At 44.7% G+C, this 21,233-nt stretch overlaps 2 protein-coding genes across 4 annotated transcripts in view; both read right to left on the bottom strand.

Moving 5' to 3' along the window:
• rab3gap1 (RAB3 GTPase activating protein subunit 1) overlaps positions 1–1,977 on the bottom strand; it is a 34,820-nt gene extending 32,843 nt beyond the window's left edge. The window contains exons 1-4 of one of the 2 annotated variants that reach the window (XM_076093008.1): positions 1,895–1,977; positions 1,746–1,801; positions 323–401; positions 76–208 (exon numbers count right to left, since the gene is read on the bottom strand). In XM_076093008.1, the coding sequence (XP_075949123.1) occupies positions 76–208; positions 323–401; positions 1,746–1,801; positions 1,895–1,945 (319 nt within the window). In that variant the 5' untranslated portion in view covers positions 1,946–1,977. Of the gene's footprint in view, positions 1–75; positions 209–322; positions 402–1,745; positions 1,802–1,894 lie in introns of those variants that run through there. The other variant, XM_076093009.1, reaches the window with a different exon arrangement.
• A 2,647-nt stretch (positions 1,978–4,624) lies between these two features.
• The window catches only part of fasn (fatty acid synthase), a 38,811-nt gene continuing 22,202 nt past the window's right edge, over positions 4,625–21,233 (bottom strand). For both annotated transcript variants that reach the window (XM_076093004.1, XM_076093003.1), the window contains 24 exons: positions 20,998–21,183; positions 20,622–20,801; positions 19,630–19,833; positions 19,126–19,442; positions 18,602–19,003; positions 18,292–18,456; positions 17,975–18,087; positions 17,461–17,615; positions 16,811–17,014; positions 16,484–16,634; positions 15,894–16,072; positions 15,546–15,665; positions 15,051–15,173; positions 14,062–14,285; positions 13,704–13,905; positions 12,393–12,544; positions 11,490–11,581; positions 10,999–11,393; positions 10,611–10,802; positions 10,280–10,507; positions 9,686–9,897; positions 9,275–9,373; positions 8,331–8,582; positions 4,625–7,611 (listed from right to left, as the gene is read on the bottom strand). In XM_076093004.1, coding sequence (XP_075949119.1) covers positions 7,474–7,611; positions 8,331–8,582; positions 9,275–9,373; positions 9,686–9,897; positions 10,280–10,507; positions 10,611–10,802; positions 10,999–11,393; positions 11,490–11,581; positions 12,393–12,544; positions 13,704–13,905; positions 14,062–14,285; positions 15,051–15,173; positions 15,546–15,665; positions 15,894–16,072; positions 16,484–16,634; positions 16,811–17,014; positions 17,461–17,615; positions 17,975–18,087; positions 18,292–18,456; positions 18,602–19,003; positions 19,126–19,442; positions 19,630–19,833; positions 20,622–20,801; positions 20,998–21,183 — 4,685 coding nt within the window. In that variant the 3' untranslated portion in view covers positions 4,625–7,473. The remainder of the gene's footprint in view (positions 7,612–8,330; positions 8,583–9,274; positions 9,374–9,685; positions 9,898–10,279; positions 10,508–10,610; positions 10,803–10,998; positions 11,394–11,489; positions 11,582–12,392; positions 12,545–13,703; positions 13,906–14,061; positions 14,286–15,050; positions 15,174–15,545; positions 15,666–15,893; positions 16,073–16,483; positions 16,635–16,810; positions 17,015–17,460; positions 17,616–17,974; positions 18,088–18,291; positions 18,457–18,601; positions 19,004–19,125; positions 19,443–19,629; positions 19,834–20,621; positions 20,802–20,997; positions 21,184–21,233) is intronic.

Here is a 21,233-nt window from a genome sequence, read left to right as displayed (position 1 = left end):
AAGTGCAACTGCTAAAACATTGCTATTAACTCATCAGGTGTCCTCCATGTTATGGCACATTCGACATACGCATACCTTCCTCGAGCTGGTCCTTCCCATTGTCCTGCTCACATTCTTGTTTCAGGAAGTAATGACTTATGTAGAACTTAAAGTCAGCAAACTGAATATCCTGAGACTTCTCCCCCCAGGTGCCGCTGGTGAATTCACCCTGTGATCAAATAATGAAGCATCACACCAGAGTGAAGGTGAAGAAGCTACTGGCAGCATACTGCTCACTGGTGTTGTTCAGCTAAATAAGTATGGCTTCATCAGAGTACAATACCTTCTCTGGGGTCGAGTTTCCTGCACAGTTCCCAATCAGCTTCCAGTCATTTAGCACTTCCTCCACTCTGGACACGAACCTTGAAGTAGATCAAATGAGCGTCAGCAGCTGGTTGGATAAACACAGTAGTCTATTCTGGCACGCATTGATAACAGACTTTTGTTTCAGTAATAATCTCCAAGATTCTCATTTAAATAAATGTCTGCCGAGTCAATATCTAGTGCAGAATGAGGCAACACAATGGTGACTGAGCCTATGGCCTGTCACAGCAACTGCTTTTGTTGGACGCCTTGGACCAGCCCCTAGATAAGCTGCTATAGGCCTAGACTAGTCATGTTACCATTACTGCTTTTATTCTCTCATTCTATTATTTCCACTGCTGCTGTTATTATTAGAAGTCATAATTTTTCTATTAATATTTCTGCTACTACTACTCTCATCATAATCATATGTGTTGTCTGTTATGTTGTTCATTCTGTACACATGACATCCATCACACTTCTGTCCATCCTGATAGAGGGATCCCTCCTCTGTTGCTCTCCCAGAGGTTTCTTCCTTTTTTCCCTGTTAAATGTTTTAGGGGAGAAATCTTTCCTTTTCTGATATGAGGGTCCAAGGACAGAGGACGTCATAGCTTGTAAAGACCTCTGAGGTGAATTTGTGGTATTGTGCTATACAAACTTTAATTTAATTGAAAGAACCAATTATAACACTTGTAAATGTGTTGCACACAATGCATGCATGTTTACACCCATTATAATTAGTCAAATGGTTGGTCCATACACTTTATAGAGACAGAGCAGGGCTTATCTCTAGTCTGTGGGCTGGAGGCATCCTATCTCTCTGTTGTAACCTGTCTGCTCGTGGAGTCTGCACTGCTACTGCTCTTCATTCACCAACCTATACACCTCAGGGCTGCAGGTCACCAACCCTACACTGGCACGCCAATACAGGACATCCTGGTTCAAAACTAGTACAGTGATGAGGTTCAACTACCACTATGAATTCAGTTGAACTGCATGAAACTCCGGAAACTGATTTGATACAATCAGTTGATTGTTTGAGAAGACGCCAGACCGACACAGTTCCAGGTCTGTGTGGGTCAGCGAGGTCATGTTCTAGAAGAGGTGTGCTCCAACCCACAGTGAGTCAGAAAGCCGAACGATATGTCATGATGGGTTAGCTGAAGTGGACTGATCGGGACCATGGAAAACCCGTATATGTATGTGTGGTGTATGTATGTATGTGTGTGTGTGTGTGTGTGTGTGTGTGTGTGTGTGTGTGTGTGTGTGTGTGTGTGTGTGTGTGTGTGTGTGTCATGGTGGCAGCTCATAATACTAACTACTCATAATAATAAGTAGAACTTAGTGTGTAATAGCAGTCTAAACTGTCAGTGGTCCTCGTCAGATAGACGCTCGCTCACCGTTCCCACTCGGACGCGGTGGTGAAGTCGGTGATCTCGAACACCTCGGACTCGGGCTGCAAGACAAAGAAACAGGTTCACGTTGAACGTTAAGACAACTACGTAGACCTCCTGCAACGAGTTGAAGTTACTCGGATAAAGAAACTCACATCGCTGTCGGCAGCCATGTCGATGTTGTTGTTATTCTTCTTCTTCTGCATCTTCTCCTTCCTGTTTCCGGCTGCCTCGAGGCTGCGTGGAGCTTCACTGCCCCCACGGTTCAAAACATAGAATGGTCCGTGTACAGTCCGTGTACGTTTTGATAGTCTGTTTTACCGTTCAGTCGAAACAACGTATTCTCGTTCTCGTTCTCCGTTTTTGGTTTCTAAATTCAAAAACGAAAAAACCAGAGAACCAAAGTCAAAAACGAGCCGAATTTCGTTCCTTTTTTGTTTTTTCCTTTAAAACGAGACGCAGAGCATAACATGTAACCCGGAAATAAGAATATTTCAAAATAAAAATGAAGGCAATATAATGACCTTATGCAAGAAATGCTTAACGTTATATAGTCTGTGATGCAAGCACATACCAGGGTAACATTAGAAGAAAATACAAAAATAAATAATCCTATATAATAAATAATCCTGGGCCGATGGGAGTGTGTTAGCAGCAGTAGTAGCGATTTAATTTCATTTATCCATGTACACAGTAAGAATCAACTTTTCGATGAATCGGTACATTGTTTGATGCAATACAGTTCGTGATATAGTTTAATCAAAGTCATTTTTGTGTTCAAATAAATGTTGCTGTTGACACTGATATTTCTTTGTCCACTGTATTGTGTTGATTTAGTGAACGCAGAGTGTAGCCGGTAAGGACACGCAAAGTAAGTGTTCACCCGTTCTACCACTAGATGGCAGTATAAGTGTGTTTAAACCATAGATTTAGTCATATTTACCTGTGCTTTTGTTAATTATCTAGGTTATTGATACAGATGTATTTAATGCTGATTATTTCATCTGATATTTCATGTGTATGGTTAATTTACATTAGTTGTATACATCATGTATTTACTTGTTATATTTGTGTCATTCAGAGTCCTGTTTTATATTTGTCAGTTAGGCGTGAAAACCCAAATATGCATAAAAATATCCAATGTGTAAGTGTCAGCCAGATGCCCAAACCACAGAACGTTGCTGTTGCTCTTTTTAGGGTCTCGCAGAGGTGTTAGGTAGCATCAAAGTTCATCTGCAGTACACAGCATACCACAGTTTTACTCTGTTTCAAGTATTTGTTTAATCTTCAATTCAATAGGGCGATTAATCAATTGGTGAATCTATTATTTAACTGGAAGAATAAAGAGATCTGTTTTGGGTGTGGTGTGTCTCGGATTTTTGGTGGATACCTCAACAATAGTCTTTGTGACGTGTGACAGTTTATAAAAGAAAATGAAATCTAATCAAACTGAGGATGGATTCAGTCCTCTCTCTGACCACGGAAACGTCACAGCACTCTTCTGTCATTTTTGGACAGAAGAGTGCTGTGTTTTAGAACAGCTCTTGTAAGCCAAAGCTGTGATGATGGAAATCATGTGAGCAGATAAACTGCAGACTGAAGAATCAGAAGAATTGAGATTCAATTCAATTCAATTCAATTCAATTTATTTTATTATAGCCCAAAATCACAAATTACAAATTAGCCTCAGAGGGCTTTACAATCTCTACACATACGACATCCTCTGTCCCAGGACCCTCACATCAGAACAGGAAAAACTCCTCAAAAAAAACTTTAACAGGGAGAAAAGAGGAAGAGAGCTTAGGGAGAGCAACAGAGGAGGGATCCCTCTATCAGGATGGACAGAAGTGTGATAGATGTCATGTGTACAGAATTAACAGCATAACAGAGTTACAACACAGTCAATGATTATGACACAGCAGGAGGCCAGACCATGGTCCAGGTATAACCAGGATCCACGGAAACCTGCATACAGCATTACAAGTCAAATACAGGAATGTAATCACAATGCAATGCCAGCACTAACTCTGAAGGTTTCTGCCTTTAGGAGAGTATTTGACTTGTTTTGACATGTTTTTTCTCTCCTATCACGGTCGCAGTTTTCAACAGCCCTCCTCCCACAGCAGTCTTCTGCAGGCCAGTGTTATTGGATGGGAAATTACGAGACAGTGTCATGCTGGTGTGTCCAACATGCTAAAGAGCTGGTAGTCTGTTGCATTGGTTCCCAACTCAATTCATTCTGACGGTCTGCATCCGCCTACAGCTCCAGAGATCAACCTGAGGGGTCACGAGACCAGTAACATGGCAGCAAAGAAGGAAAGAGAGCCAATTAATCTGGTTTGTGCTCTTGTCTTGTGAGATTAGGATATTTTCAATTTCTTTCCCTAGAGTCAAACTTTCTGTAACTCAATGGCAATAAAACTGAAGTCCTTTTATTTGGACCACTGCATTTGACCAACATTATATCTTCTCATCTCGGCCCTTTGACCTCTTCTGTTTAACCATTCAAATCAGGATTTAAGTGTGACAATTAAATCAATGAGGTAGTTAAATTAAATTAGGCTTAAAGAATGAACCAAACGTCTTTATTTTTCAATTGCCATTATTTATTGCCTCACGCTCATGAGGGCGGCCGTGGCTCACTGGGTAGAGAGGTTCGATCCTTGGCTGCTCCCCGGGTGCTTCTCAGCAGCCCACTGCTCCTAAGCTAGGGACGGGTTAAATGCATGTGTATATGTATATGTATATGCAGTGGCTTCACTTGTCAGACCTGGAGGTTGTGTTGGGCACACATACAAACAAAGTAACATTCTTATGTGATGCAAGACATTATTACATCACATTTATTACTGATACATTTATGACAAAACACAAAATAGTCAGAATGAAGTGATAAGCAAGAGACCTTTATTAGTCATCACAATACAAGAGATGAGCATACTGTCCCTTCCTTCTCCTTTTCACTGAAATCAAGCAGCACATTTGCCTGGAGTCAGCTGACCCTTCATAGACCAGATTGGAGGTCTCAGGGATCAGGTGGGCTATGTTGCTGCTGTAGTGAGGGTCATTGGAGTCAGAGACAGCTCTTTCAGCAAAGATCCCAGTTAAGTTCACTTTAGTTATGTCCACATACAACTTAGTAGTCATTCACAACCTAAATGCTGATTTGGGAAAGGATGCAACATTTACGTACCAAACCTTTTCAGTGCATCACTATGGGTCTAACTAAACACCGACTGTCAACAGTTCTCACACTCACAAGTCTGTTGGCAAATTTGTGAGCTGGGAGGAATGAGCCTGGACTCTTCAGCTATCAGACTACCTGCTGCTGTTTGCCCATCAGTGAGAACGGCTCCTTATGAACCAGAGTAAGCCCTGTAACAAGTCATCTTTCTATCAGATGCAGCATCTTCCTTACGAATCTTAGTTAAATTACTGCAGGATAATAATAGTAACTGTTGGTTATAAACAGCCATAGTTAGATATTATTAGTATCAGGGCAGAAATCTGCGGTATTGATCATTCTTTAAACTTCAAAATAAAACAAGTTTCCCCTCTTCCTGTAAACAGCATCTATTTTATAGATCAGTATGGTCTCGGGGTCATTCAGTAACATTACTCTTAATTATACTAAATTGTGATTTATGACATACTGCACCACATAAATCACAATAATTGCTTTTTAGAAGCTTTCCATCATTTGTGAGTTTTGGTTTGGCTCAGGAGAGTAACAACAGTTCCCGCTTCGCTTCGAGGCAAAAGATGACGAAACAAACAAAATAAAGCAACACGATGTGATTGTGTCCCCCGACACACAGGTAAACAAACTTCTTTTTGACAAAATAAACAAACAATAAATACATAATTAATATTGAACTAACTCCAAATGGTCATATTACCAATGCTATTATGCAGTAGTGCTAGGTCAGGAGTCATCTCCCCATGGCAGTTAAACACACATACAGTGAGAGAGAAGAGCAGAGCCTCATTGTGGGCTTTCACTGGGTAAAGGACATGGACATGTCATTTAAAGGAGAAGACACAAGTCCTCCATGAGTTAGTATACCGTTATGCAATAACCCGGTCTAACGGCTGAGTAGCACAGACGTGACAAACAGCTGACCGTGTGTGCATTGCTCAGCAGGACTCTGCCTTTCATGCTATGCTACATTATTTTCTAGTTGTTTAGATGTTAGAAGTACAGGCAGAACATGCTGTGTAAGGCATTCTATTACAGTCTAGACGTGATAATAATTGATTATAGTTAATCATTATATTGGTCAAAAACATTGACTGACGCAGCCCCCTCATTTATTTCAAATAATGCCAGAATGGAGGGTTCAGTAAAACACACCGGGTGGAAGAGCAACAGATGAACCTGGCTCAGTGCAAGGTCGTCCAGCAACTGAGCTGCACTGGCCCATCACTCCTGATAGATACTTTGTAACGTGGATCGGGTATTCGTTCTGTTTACCTGGTGATCGTCTCCGTGGAGGATAAAATGATTGAGAAAGTTCAGTATTTTGGCATCTGATCAGCCTTCAAACATAAGTCTCTATCGCCCCACCTCGTCCTTACACAACATGCAGACACTTGTGTTTCTAACGCAGCGCTGTTCTTCCTACAGTGGGAACTGTGCAGGGTTCTACTGTATTGTGGTGCTCTTATGGGTTTGAACAGTTGGAGTCTGGCCTGCTCTCTGCGCTGGTCTCCAGAGTTAACTGAGTGACAGGTTGGTATGTGTATGATACTTAATGTAGCCGATATCCTTCCTCTGATAAAGACGAGGATGACCGTATGCTCCATGAGGACCGAGGAACAAAGTCACCTACAGAGTGGCTGTCCAGAGAGCACGCTAACGCTACTCCCTGTAGACGAGCTCTTTATGCTTCCATGCTGTCTGAAACAGAAGACAATAACCGTCCTTCCTTCTCTAGATGTAAAACCCATTTACTCTCAGAGGGCAATATCAAGGTTCTCGAGGAATGACACAGTTGGCTCAACAGGATTTAGATATCTGTGGGACACTGGTTCTACCTCTATCTATACCTCTATCTAGCAGACCATGTAGCAGCTGGACTAGCTACAGTGAACAGCAGCCTACACAGTGTGTAGATACTATCAGCTGATCTGCTCGCTAACAGACTACAGATACAACAGATGGTTAGCTGTGTTAGGCTTCTATGAGGACAGAGATTAGACTCATTTACTCAGTTTGGAATATTGTTTGGTCATTTTATGAACACTGACAGATGGAACAGGAGCATGACCAAGCAGCTATGTTAAGTGATTATCTTGTGTTGTGTAATTCATAATGCAGATGTTTTACTTATACTGTTGTCCTAATGAATATTGTAGAATGAATCAGGGGGGTTTAGCCGACTCTTGATTAGAGAGATTGGGTCCCGACTACAATCCAAAACAAGGCTGAATGTAACATGGTAACATAATGTGACATAACTCAGAACTGCACATTTCATTTAGTAAACAGGAAGACACCAGCTAAGAGCTCTGATAGGTCAGGGAGAGAGTCCATTGCTTGAATTTACCAATGAGATTTAAAAAAAATAAAATAAAAAAAAATAAAATAAAAGTGCCGTAAGGTGCATTTGGGCTATCAGGGCAAAATGGCACAGAGCGCAAACATGCTGTGTATTATTCTCACAGTATAAAACAAAGTTAGGAATGTTGAGATGTTAGTGTGAGAGTGGAGGGTGAGGTCGGGTGGACATGTCTAGCCCTCCCTTGCTGTGACCCGAGGCTCAGCCAGTGAGCTGTGGATGATGCTGCTGATGGACTCCACCCCCTCTCCTTCCAGGAAGGTGCGGTGGTCTCCCTCGATGACGTGGACCGAAACCTTGCCATCGCATACCTGAAGAAAGACACAGCTCATTCAGCATTGAAGTAGACAGAGATTTAAGGCTCGTAGATGCTCAGAGACAGACGAGAGTTTATCTTCCTAATGATCTCTGTGCTGTACAGTCACCCTATGGAGGACATCTTTGATCAGCGTTATAGCTCCTCACTACTGCCATAAACTCACTACATGTGCTGTAGCGTGTGTGTGTGTCGGTCGGTCGATATTGGTATCACGCCTGTGTAGGGCGACTGAAAGTTCACGTTTGTTTACACCTACAGTGTAGATATTAAGAGAAGAAAGAAAATCGACACACATGCAGCAATGATGAGAGAACAAATCCTGTAGTGGGATTATTTCATTTGAGGATGGCTCAGTTCTAACTGCCAGACTGTTACTTGTCAAAGGCAACAACACTAAAGCTACACAGAACTACTTTTTTTATACTTTTCCATAACAGAATTAATTCAGACTTCTTACAAATCAGCATCATTATGTAGTTATTTCGGCACCCTGTTTATCCGTTTATTGCGATTCAATTACAGCAGAATCGGTTTATTTTGGGTTCATACAGCTGTAGTAAACCAGCTGACATGTGACTTGCTAGATACAGTGACTATAGCTCGTGAAATTCACATAGCGCCTCCAGAGGACGTTATGAACCGAGACAAGACAGCGTATCTGAGACACAACATGTGCTAAGCATGAAAATCATGTATTCGTATGGACGTTACCTCGCTGAGCTTGTAGTCAGCTCCCAGGTTCTGTTCGTACTCGCTGCTGGTTTTGGCACGCAGTAGCGTCACGTTGCCGTGAAGTTTGGAGCTAGGCACATAGCTGTCAGCAGCCTTCAGCTTGTAGTAGAAGGTGGTGGCTGCAAAGTGCAACGAGTCTCGGCTGATGTTCTTGTGGCTGGAGGTGATCAGGTCCACCGTGGTGTTGACACGGGCCTCCAGGTCTGGCAGCGGGAGAAGAATCTCCAGAAGCTGCAGAGACAGAAGACACTTGGAATGAAAACGCTATAGAAAGGTACTGGTAGAAGAAATAGAATTATAGTGATGACCAGACCAGGATGTAAATGAGGACAAACCACATAGGAGGGTAGCACATGATGTTCCACATCACTGCTGTCTGCCTAACCGTCCTCAGTCCTCTATGTTATATTCTGGGATGTAGGAGCCTTCTCCCAATATCCTAATTTGAATTTATTTTGCCATAGTTATGCTGTTGTACAAGCAAACCCAAAACTCATTCAAACACTCAGTCTTAGCAAATGTAAAGATGTCACATTCAATTCGCTGCCATTTGAGTCCATTCAATTGTTTGATCAGAATTTCAATGCCAACTAGAAACCGAGAGACTTCCTGTGTTTAGTAGAGGATCTAAACCATCTCTCTTCATTTCAGGTGCAGAAGTAGTTTCATGTTGCGTTCGAAGTCCTCAATGTTTAGAGCTACACTTGACAAAATGTGTGCTGTCATCAGGTGGCACACGAGGCTGCAACTAGCATATGAGGAATGTTATCATGTAAATGATCACCAGGACTCATGACTTTAAAACCGCCACAATATTCACAGCCAAGTAGTCAGTGTGGATGTTCAACATTCTTCAAGCACCCGGAGAAAGGCTGGAATGTAGTGTGTGTGTGTGTGTGTGTGTGTGTGTGTGTTCTGTCTACCTTGTTGTACGCGATGCCAGTGAACTGCTGGATGAAGGCACACAGGGCTTCGGTTTCAGCCTCAGACTCTTTGCCTGGTGTCAGCTTGGCCCTGTAGCTCTGGAAACCAAACACGGAGTTAACTTGACATGACCCACTCGAGTTGTCCCCAAACTACAACATTAAATGCACATGTTCTCCTTTCAATTCTGCTGTGTGCTGAAACATCAAATCACAGTGTTCACACAACACTCATGTTGAGCTGTCTTAAACTACCTAATGTGGAGTTAATATGTGTCCCTGATATTCCCAAACTTCCCCACAGAGAAGAGAATCTAAATCTCTCCATCATTAAACTGAGTATCGTGTCTGTGTGTGTGTGTGTGTGTGTGTGTGTGTGTGTGTGTGTGTGTATCAGCTCCTTGCTCTCACCTGCGTGTACGCTGCCACATAGGAGTGTGATCCATCAAACAGAAAGAGGTACTCCACAAGCAGATTCTGGGTCTGGAGCTGAGAGCACATTTCAAACGCCACACAGGCACCAAAGGAGTAGCCAGCGATGCGATAGGGCCCGTCTGGCTGAACCTGTCTGATACAGTCCACATAGTAGGCTGCCAGGGACTGGATGCTGTCCAGAGGAGCAGCTGGGGGAGAGATCAGCTTGGTCATTGTATAATCACTTCCATGGAAACACTCACAGCCCTGTGTCTGTGTGTGTATGTATATATATTTATCACCATCTACTTCGAAGTGGTGGATCTGTGTTAATGTGGTGGTGATCAACAAAGGAAACATAACCAGACGGCCCAAAACAGTCAACATTCTCCAACAATAAGCATGATTCTGAATGAAAGAAGAGCATTACATGATCAGTAAAGACCAGAGTCAAACCATCTGTGACTCAGCACAAAATAATATTTAGGACTGATCATCAGCAATTCAAGGACTAAGTTCTGTTGTGACGACTCCTGATGAGCGAGGTGATATGCTGGTTGTTATTTATGAGAGTGTTTGTTAACACGATACCATGGGTGCACTGCAGGCCGTAGCAAGGCACGCTCAGCTTGAAAGCGAGCGTCTTAAAGGCGGAAATGGAGCCCTCGATGGGATGGACCAGGAACAGCGGCCTCTCCTGGCTCTGGACCTTGTTGAGTGGCGTCACCGTGGGGCCGCTGGGGTTGACTAACAGCTGGGTCAGATCAGACTCCAGCAAAGAGCGAACGCCGTCCCTCTTAGCTGCAGCGTTTTCAGATTCTGAATAGTAGCAGAGACAAAAAAAACTCATTCCTTCTGTTGGTGTTTAAAAAGCCACGTCCTACAGAGAATCCTCAAGGAATCTAGAGGCGCTCCATCATACCCTTTGATCCGCCTGGCTTGCTGTTGGCCAGCTCTCGCAGCTTGTTGATGGTGACCTGCCGGATCTCCCTCATGGCCATGACGATGTTGTAGTCGCGCTCTAGAGTCTGGCGAACCTCAACACCCATCAAGGAGTCCAGGCCCAGGTCAGCCAAGGAGGCATCAGCGTTCAGGCTGTTCACATCCCGCACGCCTGAGAGAGAAGGGCACGGTGAACGTTCTGCTAGCTGATTAAATCCAACTCAAGAAATATCAAAAAGCCTCTCTCTCTCACATGAATGAATGATCTAGAACCATCATTTATGGCATTTACTACTGTTCAAAATGCTACAGTGTTTTAGAATATATACATACCAATGCCACCAGAATGTACATGTTTGACAGCTTACCAAGAATGTGAGCTACAGCGCCCACCAAGTCTCTCCGGCTTCCCGCCTCGCTCTTTACTGCCGCCCTCTCTGCCAGTACGAAGCTCGACATCACCGGCCGCTGCTGGCAGAGGAAGAGGTCGAGCACCTCCAGGCAGGAAGAGATGCGCTGCGGCAGGGTGCCACCAATCACTGCGTCGTTGCCGCCCATGGTCTCCAGCACCACGCCCACATCACCAATGGCACCCCACTGCACTGCCAGTCCAGGTAAGCCATCGTGGCGGCGCTGCTCACACACGCGCTCCATGGCTGAGTTGGCGTAACCGTAGTTACTTTGGCCAGCATTGCCGCGGCCACAGCTGACCGAGGAGAAGGCCACGAAATGGCTGAGGTCGGGACACGCCTCTCTGGTCACTCTGGAGAGGGAAAGGACACGAGCGCATCAAGATCCAGAGACAAGTCCTTCATTTAAGTTTCCTGATTCAAACAGAAGACGACTGAGTGTGTCTTACTTGTCCAGGTTTATGGTGCCGTCATATTTAGGTTTGTTTACATCAAGGAAGAGCTGAGGAGTCAGATTCTCCAGCATGCCGTCTTTCAACACCTGATAACGACATAGCAAACATGCTGATGAAGTTTAGATCAAAGTGGAATAACTGTGAACGTAATGTAAATGGAGAAGCAGATTAAGGAGTCCGTCTCAACTGGGACAGCAGTGCTGCCATAGAAACAATCCCAGTCAGTGAGACTATTTAAGAGAAAGCAGCTTTCCCTCCCATGGCCTCATGTAGACGTGCATGTGGCTCTGTGAGGCTGCTCCTACAGACACTGGTGCTTGGAGTCAATGAATGTCTGAACCACATTGTTGTAGTTGTCAAGACATTTCACTAAAAAGGACAAAATATGCCAAGTCAGCAAGCTTCATGAGGCCTCTATATAGACTATGAATGAAAGCAGAAATAATGGCAATCCATCCAATAGTTACTGAGATCTTTCAGTCAGTCAGCAAAGTGGTGGACCGACTGACTGACACACATCGCCATCAAGCCACGATGCTAGCATGGCTAAAATTAGAGTCACTATTTGGGATTTTGATATGGAAAAAAGGTATTCGTATTTATTTTGATCCGTGTGAATATTGGATCTTGACAATAACTTTAGCAGTGTTAACACTCTGACGTTTAATCATGTATGAAACAAGGACAGCTCAGAGAGATCACAGCAGGGAACAACATGTCCATTAAGCTCAGCTACAAGCTAACCGTGAGAGGCTTTACTACCGTTAGATGGTCTCACTACTCCATTTCTGAGTTCTACATTATGTTCATAGCCAGTATTTTCTACATTTGCAGAAAACAAAATGTTTATGATTTCAGATTTTAAATGTCACTGAAAGTAGACTGATGATGTGTTACCATGGCGAGGTGGAAGACACCGCCCACTGGGCCCAGAGAGCCAGCCTCAGCGAGGAGTCGCTCTGTTCCCTCCAGCGTGCTGACATCATTGGTCGACAACAGCACCTCCACATCTCGGCTCTGCCATTCACGCACTCGCTTCGCCTGGTAACCTAGACACAATTACAAAAGTGAAAACTGTAAAGTAAACTAGTTACAGCAGCACCAAGAGCCGAATTACTGGCACATGGTGCACAGTGTGGATCGTCCATGATTCCAGGTTTGTATCGTGGGCAGTACAGACAGATCTTAAGATATATTTGAATCCGAGTTTGCCCAATCAAACATCTACAGGAAGTTATTAGCGGTTCATGACAGGCCACAGACACTGGTTTAAAACAGCCCAGTGATCCATAAACTCAGGTGAGGAGACACCATGGCCTCTGTAGTTGGATGGCGGTGTGCTGGCAGACAAACCAGTGGTGGTATGTGTGAAGCCAATGGTAACCAGACTGAAAAGGTGGAGCTAATTACAAGCAATGAGCTGCGTGGGTTGATATCATGAGCTTCATCAGGGTTGACCAGAATTTTACACAGATCACAAACTTATCGTACTTTCCTCATTCTGTCAACTCAAGAAATAAGGACATGAACTCCTACGCTGTCAAAAGGTGGCTTACTCAACCTCTCCAATACAACTAGAAATGTGATTGTTGTATGTCTTTAAGTGTTATATTATTCAGCAGGGATGCATTAAAGCAGAAGCACTGCTGGTAACAGAACAAGTTCACTTGCTATCATTTTAAGGTCCTCTATACTATTCCTACAGGAACTTATCTGGTAGGTGTAGTGAAACTTTTTTTTTTACATTCTTTCCTTTCATTTTCATGAAAACTCATATAGTATCAGTATAACATAGTAACATTGGTCATTCTGTGCATCTTATCCCGAGCCTTTCCAGATAACGCAACATGATGAGTAGGTGGAATATTAATAACACCCTCACACCAGGATCAACACACCCAGTGTGGACCAGCACTAGGGAACATGAACACTGTTATCAGCTGTGAAAGCCAGTTAACCACCGTGACACAGAGGTGGAGTGTGGGAATAACACCTAAACATTTGCATCCTTTTAAATAATGTATTAGAATAATTTTGTAACAGAAATGTATGAAGCATTAAAAACTGTGATGTAGCCTGGCTTTATATCACACTGTGAAAAGGTTGCTCCTCTCCTTTTTTACTAGGCTATGTTTCCAGACAATATCAGTGTTGTTTGTGCTTTAAATACTTGAGCTCCTTCTGCACACTCACGTCACGTTGCCTTACCGTTCCTGATGCCGGATCTGGAGGTCAGCACCAGTTTGCGGGCTCCTCTCTCTGTCAGCCACTGAGCAAGCTCCAGACCGAAGCCCCCCAGTCCACCGGTGATGATGTAGGAGTGGGAGGGGGGGCAGAAGGTGCGGCTAATCGCTGGAAAAGACAAAGTGGGAGCAGTTTGGACTGCTGAACCGCTCTCCTCATGACAGACCTGTGTGAAGAGAGGTACATGCTGTAGTCATAGTCGCATAACAAGTATGTGAACTTAATCAGAAACAGAGAACATCTAGGATTATCCCTTTATTAACAGAGACTTCAGTTATCCTCACACTGACATCACAGGCTGAAGCTCAGATGAGATACTGACCTGCAGGAGGACCTTGCCAATGTGTTTGCCCTGAGCCATGTATCTGAATGCTTCCTCCACTTGGTCCCTCTCAAACACTGTGGTCTTTAGAGGCTGGACTACACCTCCCAGAATGCCTTCCTTCAGCAGCTGGGACACTTCCTCCCACTCCCGGTTGCCCTCTTCAAAGAGAGCATCCAGCAGGATGCCGTGGAAGGCCACGTTCTTCAGGAACAGAGCCATGCCTGCAGAGATGACGACAACATGATGCTGCAGATGAAGCACAGCCGGAACAATCTGCTGCCATGGTAACACTCGTTTGTCATCTGATCATACCAGGACGCATTACTCGTCTACGCTCTGAGATCTCGCATTGGGATCCGATCGGCCAGACCACATGCCGAGGTGGTTATTCTAGTTTGTCAGAACAGTGACACAGGCACAGTTTGGTGAGTGTGTTTTGACATAAATGTGTGCACAGCTTCAGCTCTTGTTAACACACACAGGTCTTTTATTGGAAAAGATTTTCCGTTTTATAGTATGAGTAACAACCCTTCTTACACCCTGAGAGAAATCATAGACTAATTGTTTACTATGTAATCTCTAAGTGGATTCATAGACATTGAGGATAATATATCCTCACCAAATCTTTCTATTCAGATTTGACCGAAGGATTCAAATGTTTTTATTAGGGAGGGGCTTCTTGCCTTTATTAGTACAGCTATACATCGCCGGAATAGGGGGTGAGAGATTCATTTTTTTTACTTGATCAGAAATTGAAATAGCAGCAATATTTCACCCAGAAACTTTTCTGCTGTTCCTGCTTTTTCCTCTTCAACTTACTATTATCAAGAGAAACAAGTGGGCTATTTCTCCTGATGTATAGAGGAACATGTAATAACTTGCTTTTATATATTTGTAAGTCTATTTGACAAATGAAAGGAGTAACTGACACTTGCACTGTTACTATGAATAAGGCTGAGTGTGTGAGCCCGAGGCCTCCTACTGACCCAGTGGAGAGTTGTTGGACAGGTCGAATTTGCCGATCTCCAGGAATCTTCCATGTCTGGCCAGGCAGCGAATACTAGCATGTAGCTTCTCCTCAGCCAGAGAGTTCAGCACCACATCCACACCTGAAACACACACACACACACACACACACACACACACACACACACACACACACACACACACACACACACACACACACACACACACACACACACACACACACACACACACACACACACACACACACACACACACACACACACACACACACACACACACACACACACACACACACACACACACACACACACACACACACACACACACACACAGTAAATGAGCGATTGCTTGTTCGACAAACAAAGACACATCAAAGCTGTTGTTTTTTTAAGAGGTGGCTCTTATTGTAGAAATCCTACAGAGAGGATATGTTGAAACACTGTGAAGCATGGTTTGTCAACCATTACTGGTTGCAACAGAGAGAGCTGTCTGACCTTTGCCCTTTGTGTGGAGCAGGATGTGCTGTTCAAAAGAGGAGTCTCTGGAGTTAGCAAAGGACTCTGCTGAGAGCTGAGGGAACCTCTCCTGCAGGTAGGCCCGCTTCTCCACCGAGCCTGGTGATACACCACAAAGGTTAGGGTTAAAGGAGCTTCTATCACATTCTATCCCTTAGTTATATCTATGACTCATAATACACTACGTCTCACAATTATTAGATACTTGACATGTCATAATTACTGCAAGAGAAGAACATCATTTAATATTTGATAAAAAAAATAACGTTTAGGGATTTTTACTAAGAAATCCCGATGACAGTGTGTAATGTGAGTGTCAATACTAACCGACGGTGGTGAAGACTTTACAGCTCTTGCTGAGTGCTATGGCGATGGCAGCCTGGCCAACACCCCCTGACCCTGAGTGGATGAGAACAGTCTCTCCGGGGCGGAGCCTGCCGCGCACCACTAGAGAGTAGTAGGCCGTGGCGTAGACCACCGGCACCGAGGCCGCCTGCTCCAGTGTCCTACACACACACACACACACACACACACACACACACACACACACACACATCAGGAGGATTATTGCCATTATATAGTATGAAGTAACAATCCTTCATGCTGTTGTGAGAGCAGCCATGCAGAAACTTAGTTAATTGGTTCTCACAAAAATAGCTGTAAAAGCATATACACACACACCCCTCTTCTTCTATCTTTGTGAGGACACTCATTGACATGATGCATTCCCTAACCCTTGCCTGACTAAACCTCATTCTAACCTGATCCTTAAAACAAAATCTGAACCCTCAAACAGGCCTTTGAAGCAGTGAGGACCGGCTAAAAGGTCCTCACTCTGAAGGTCTAAAACTCAAACACTGTCCTCACAGAGATAGATGTAAAAGTACACACAGCATATTTAACCATGTGACACTGACCAGCTGGAGGGAACATCCCAGAGGAAGCGTTTATCAGCATCCACACTTGTAGCCAAGCCTCTGGCAGGCAGCAGCCCCATCACACGCTGACCCGAGGGGTCACGACCGGAAAACTCCATACCCAGCATGCACTGCTGCAGAGCTAGGTCACCTAAATGGTGTGTGATAAGCAGGAGAAGTATGGGAAGGGGAACAGGGTCGCAATTTGGCCGCTGTTATTTCACATTCTGTGTAGTTTAGTGCAACAAGATGTTGAGGGTTACTTTTGTTATAAGAACGGAGATCGAAGTGCTACATTTCTTGCTGTGGGTCTTCTACACACTCTACCTGGAATAGCATCTGGTGGCAGTTTGCCGGTGGCCAGCATTATATCTCTGAAGTTGAGAGAGCTGTAGTAGACGCGGCACAGTTGCACGTTGGGGTTGCTGGACACAAAGTGGCGGAGCGGGGAGGCGATCCAGCGCAGAGAGGAGAGGTCACCTCGAGTCAACACATTGACGTAGGCCTGCTCCGTCAATTCTTCATTTAGATCTGACGAGCACAAGACACGGATAAATGCTTCAATGGAACCATAAGCCATGAGCACATCAACCATTCTGAGGGGAAGTTATAAACATTCAACTCCTCGGGATAAGTGTATGCTGCGCTGCATTAGGCCACACAGTGGGACATGTGCAGCCAGAGCTGACCAGTACTGCTGCAACAGTTATGTTGAGAAAAAAACCTGAAATCAATGTTAATGTATAGGAATGAATTCTGCTATCGCTCCACTAACACTTCTAAAATAGAGCTTGGTTCACCAAACTGTTGAAGTTTGACAGGTGAAACATGCTGCTTCCCCTCCAAAGTTGACTTATTAGTTCTAACTTTGTTCATGTCTTTTATGCCACCACTGTTCTACAACACGTCTGTAGTCAAACTAGCAGATATAACTACTAACAAGAATCAGAATAAGGGACCGTTTGATGTTTTGGTACCTCGAGTAATGAGCTGGTGCCTGAAGACGCCCCAGTGTCCATCTCTGAACACGTTCATGACCAGATCCCCATCCAGCACTGACTGCATGGACTCGTGGGCCGGCTGGAGGCTCGGCGCTGATGAACACTCGTTTAGATTGGACACGAATGCACAGCTGGTAACACAAAAAGGAGACCCAGTACAAAAAACATTAAATTGACCCAATACATGGATAAATAAATGAGACAACAGCGACGTACAAGAGGCTCACACAGTGAATGGTGGTATGAATGATGTGATGTTATAATACCAAAGTACAGACAAGTTTTACTTTTCAAACCTGCATGATCCACAATGTGAGTGCGGCATCACTAACTGACTAAACTGTTCATTATGAAGCAAAGCTTACCAAAGTTAAAGAACATTTAAAATCAGTAAATAAAAAAACGACTTCACATTTCAGTTAATAGATATTAAAAGATATATTGTGGCCCAGTTGTGGCTGCGTGTTTTACGGTAGAGAATGTGACCTACTGTATTCGGTTGCCACCTGGCTCCTGACGTAGACAATTGACCATTCCCACAATGCCGCAGTGGGATTTAGAGGCAGTCAACCACACTGGACAGTCTGACTCTGCCATCTTCGCCTGCAGCACACAACCACACAGGAACACACAGTTATGACTAATGCCCCGTTTGTAAATGATGACTGAAGCCACAAGGATGTATTCGTTATTCGTTACAATACAACCATTTTCTACTCCCAGTTACCGGTCATTCTGACTTGGAAAATGATATTCAGGTCACTGTTGGACAAGAGCCAGAGAAACACAGAAGGACATGGAACCCACCTTGAGTGTTTCCACCCACTTGTAGTCGGTTCCATCCACAGGTAGGAAAACGGGTTGTTTGCTTGGAGACCGGCAGCGGCACAGGAAAAGGGCCGAGCCATAAAAGGACTTCCTGACAGCCACCAGGCTGAGGGAGGCCTCAGAGAACACCTTCTCCCACTCAGCCTGGGGAGAAGAGGGAGATCATATCCTCACACTCAAATAATGATGCTTCCATCAAACTGACTTTCTATAAGATGCACAAGGATTACGTGTGTTTAGAAGGGTAAAACAGTTATCATGAGGTGATTCGGATGCCGTCTCCACTGACCTGTGTGAGCAGTCCTCGCTTGCTGCTGCTCTGAGTGGTGCTAGAGAGGAAGGCAACCATTTCCCCCAGAGTCTCTCCCTTCAGCAGCATGTGGAGGAGAACAAAGCCCCCTTGTTTGGCTCCAGAAGCCAGATTGGCCACCAGGAGTGCAGGGTCCGTCCTTAGAGGGCCCCAGGCGTGGTTACACACCACAAGGTCTGCCCCGCCTACCACGCCTCCAGGAGCCGGGCCTGTCACGGGGTCCCACTGAGCTGATGAGACCGCCAGCTCCTCCAATGTGGCCTGGTGAGGGGTTAGAAGGTCCAGGTTGGTCGCCGTGGCGGTGTAGTCCACACGCAGCATGGGCTGGATGTTGAGGAGCGCTACCATGCGAGAGAAGAGCTGGCCATCGTTGGAGAGAGCCTGGTAATGGGCAGAGAGGTGAAGGAGGTTGAAGACTGTATATATTCTGAGACTTAATATAGCATTTGGATTAAATTTGCCCAATTTCTTCTGTTGTGTCTTTATCTAGTATTCAGTCTTACCTCCAGGACTTTGATCTTGCCGGGCGTGCTGTTTTCTATGGTGGTGTCCAGGCAGTGTCTGAGGGCTGGGCTGTCTAGCAGGCCCTGCAGCAGGCCGTCCTGCAGCAGACACGCCCTCTCCTTCTCCACAGTCTGTTCCAGCTCGGATCGGAGGTTCCCGTTCAGCTCCAGGCCGCAGAGCAGGGCCAGCAGCCGCACCAGGCCGGGCTCCGGGGGCTCGGGGCTGGGAAGTGGGCCGTCTGACTCCCCCTGTAGTCCGGGGATGGAGAGCTTGACACCGTGAGGTGCCAACTTTTTCTGCAGTCTATGGGTCAAACCTGTTGAGTTGGACAAAGACTTAGAAGGACATGTGGAGGCAGATGGAATCTCAAAAATATACACACACTCTTTGTTTTAATTAAAGCGTGAAAAGGTGTGCATTAAATACCTATTTTAAATAGCTTCAAAAATGATTTAAAAAAAGAAATCTGTCAACTAAAGGGATGAAAAGTGAGTCTGCTGTACCTTTACAGAGCCTCAGCTGCTCTGCAAGTTTCCCATTGGCTGTCAGGCACTCTGTGTCCATATAAGGAACAAACACAAACTCCTCCAGGGTGGGGGGGCTCTGCTGCTGCTGTCGACGGGGGGCCACAGTGGCGTGAAGACCGCAGATCTGGACTCCACCGGCAACAATGTTGTCGAGGCAGCGGTTTACGCGGACATCCATAGCTACGGGAATGAGAGAGAAAAGTTACCAAAGTTCTCAAACACATTTGACAAGGGACAGGTGAATGGAGGAGCATTGGATGCATCGTCACCACTAGATGCCACCAAATCCTACAAACTGCTCCTTCAAAAGCAGCGGGTTTACTCCTATACAGCTAAAAGCAAACATGAAACCAAGAAATTAGGCATCTTAAAAGCACAAACAGGGACTCAGGAAAGAAACTAAACTTCAAACCATAGAGATTCAGTTTGAAGCTGCAAACGTAACGTGAGAACGTCTTTCTTTCTTGTCTCCTGCAAAGAGTTCAGTCTCGCGTCACACATGCTTGTTTGAGGGGGAGAAAGGGGATCGCCACGGGTTGGCCGCAACCCACTTGGGGGCTGGTGAGGTGCAGTTTGGCCTGGCTACGGAGATGGTCCATTTCCGGTGTCGGCACAACTTGCCGCACTTAAACTGGCATTGGAAACCCCAATGAACGAGCTAAAAGTGCTAATAGAAAAGCAGTAAAATAGTTTTAACCGGTTATGGTTAAAACAGTAACCGTCACTGTTTTAACGTTAGTGTGATGAAATATATATATATTCCTAAAACATCATCAGACTTTAACGACATATGATCACTTCATCACCATGTTAGCCACTAAAAGTTAACCAATGATTATATGGCTACATAATGCTGACACTGAATCAGCTGTACTAGAAATGATGACACACATCATCTGGTGGTGGAGATATCATCCATGTAGATGAATGTGCAGAGAATCAGTTTGGACTAGAATGATAACACACACCTTGTTTTCCATCAGTGTGCTGGCGGACCTTCTCCAGATGGACAGCTGGATCAACACACACTGAGCGGATCCTGGTAGGCAGACGCAGACTACGCCCTGACAGCCCGACCACAATCATCTGCAGCATGGTGTCCAGAAAGGTCACCCAGTTTCCTGTCCACTGCAGTTTGCCGCTGTCTCCTGGAAACAGCCAATCACATGACAGCTGCCAATCAGCAAAAACACTGCAGAATACTAGAGCGATGTGGTGAAATACATGAGAACAGTGCCGTGTTACACTATTGTCTTTTGTACAATAATAAAATCTATTATTTAAAAAAACAATAAGGTAACAGTACAAAGTAACACACACAAACACACACCCACACAAACACACCTGCATTGTTGGACTCCAAGATGCCTTGGAAGGTCTTTCCATAGTCATAGCCGCGCAGTCGCAGCTCTTTGTAGACATCATGTGCTGTAAGCTTCATTTTGGGGTCATCATCGTTGTTGGCAGCTTGCTGACTTATCTGACTATGGAATGAATCGAGGGCTGCGTCCTCCAGAATGCTCACCTTACCTGAAAATCACATGTGGAACAAGAGCAGAAGGCAGAGATTGGTGGGAAGA

This window comes from Anarhichas minor, unplaced genomic scaffold, assembly GCF_050575085.1.
Source record: "Anarhichas minor isolate MPS153535 unplaced genomic scaffold, ASM5057508v1 ptg000017l, whole genome shotgun sequence".
Lineage (NCBI taxonomy): Eukaryota > Metazoa > Chordata > Actinopteri > Perciformes > Anarhichadidae > Anarhichas > Anarhichas minor.
The sequence above is the reverse complement of the archived record's forward strand: the minus strand, read 5'-3'. Positions and strand labels throughout refer to the sequence as shown.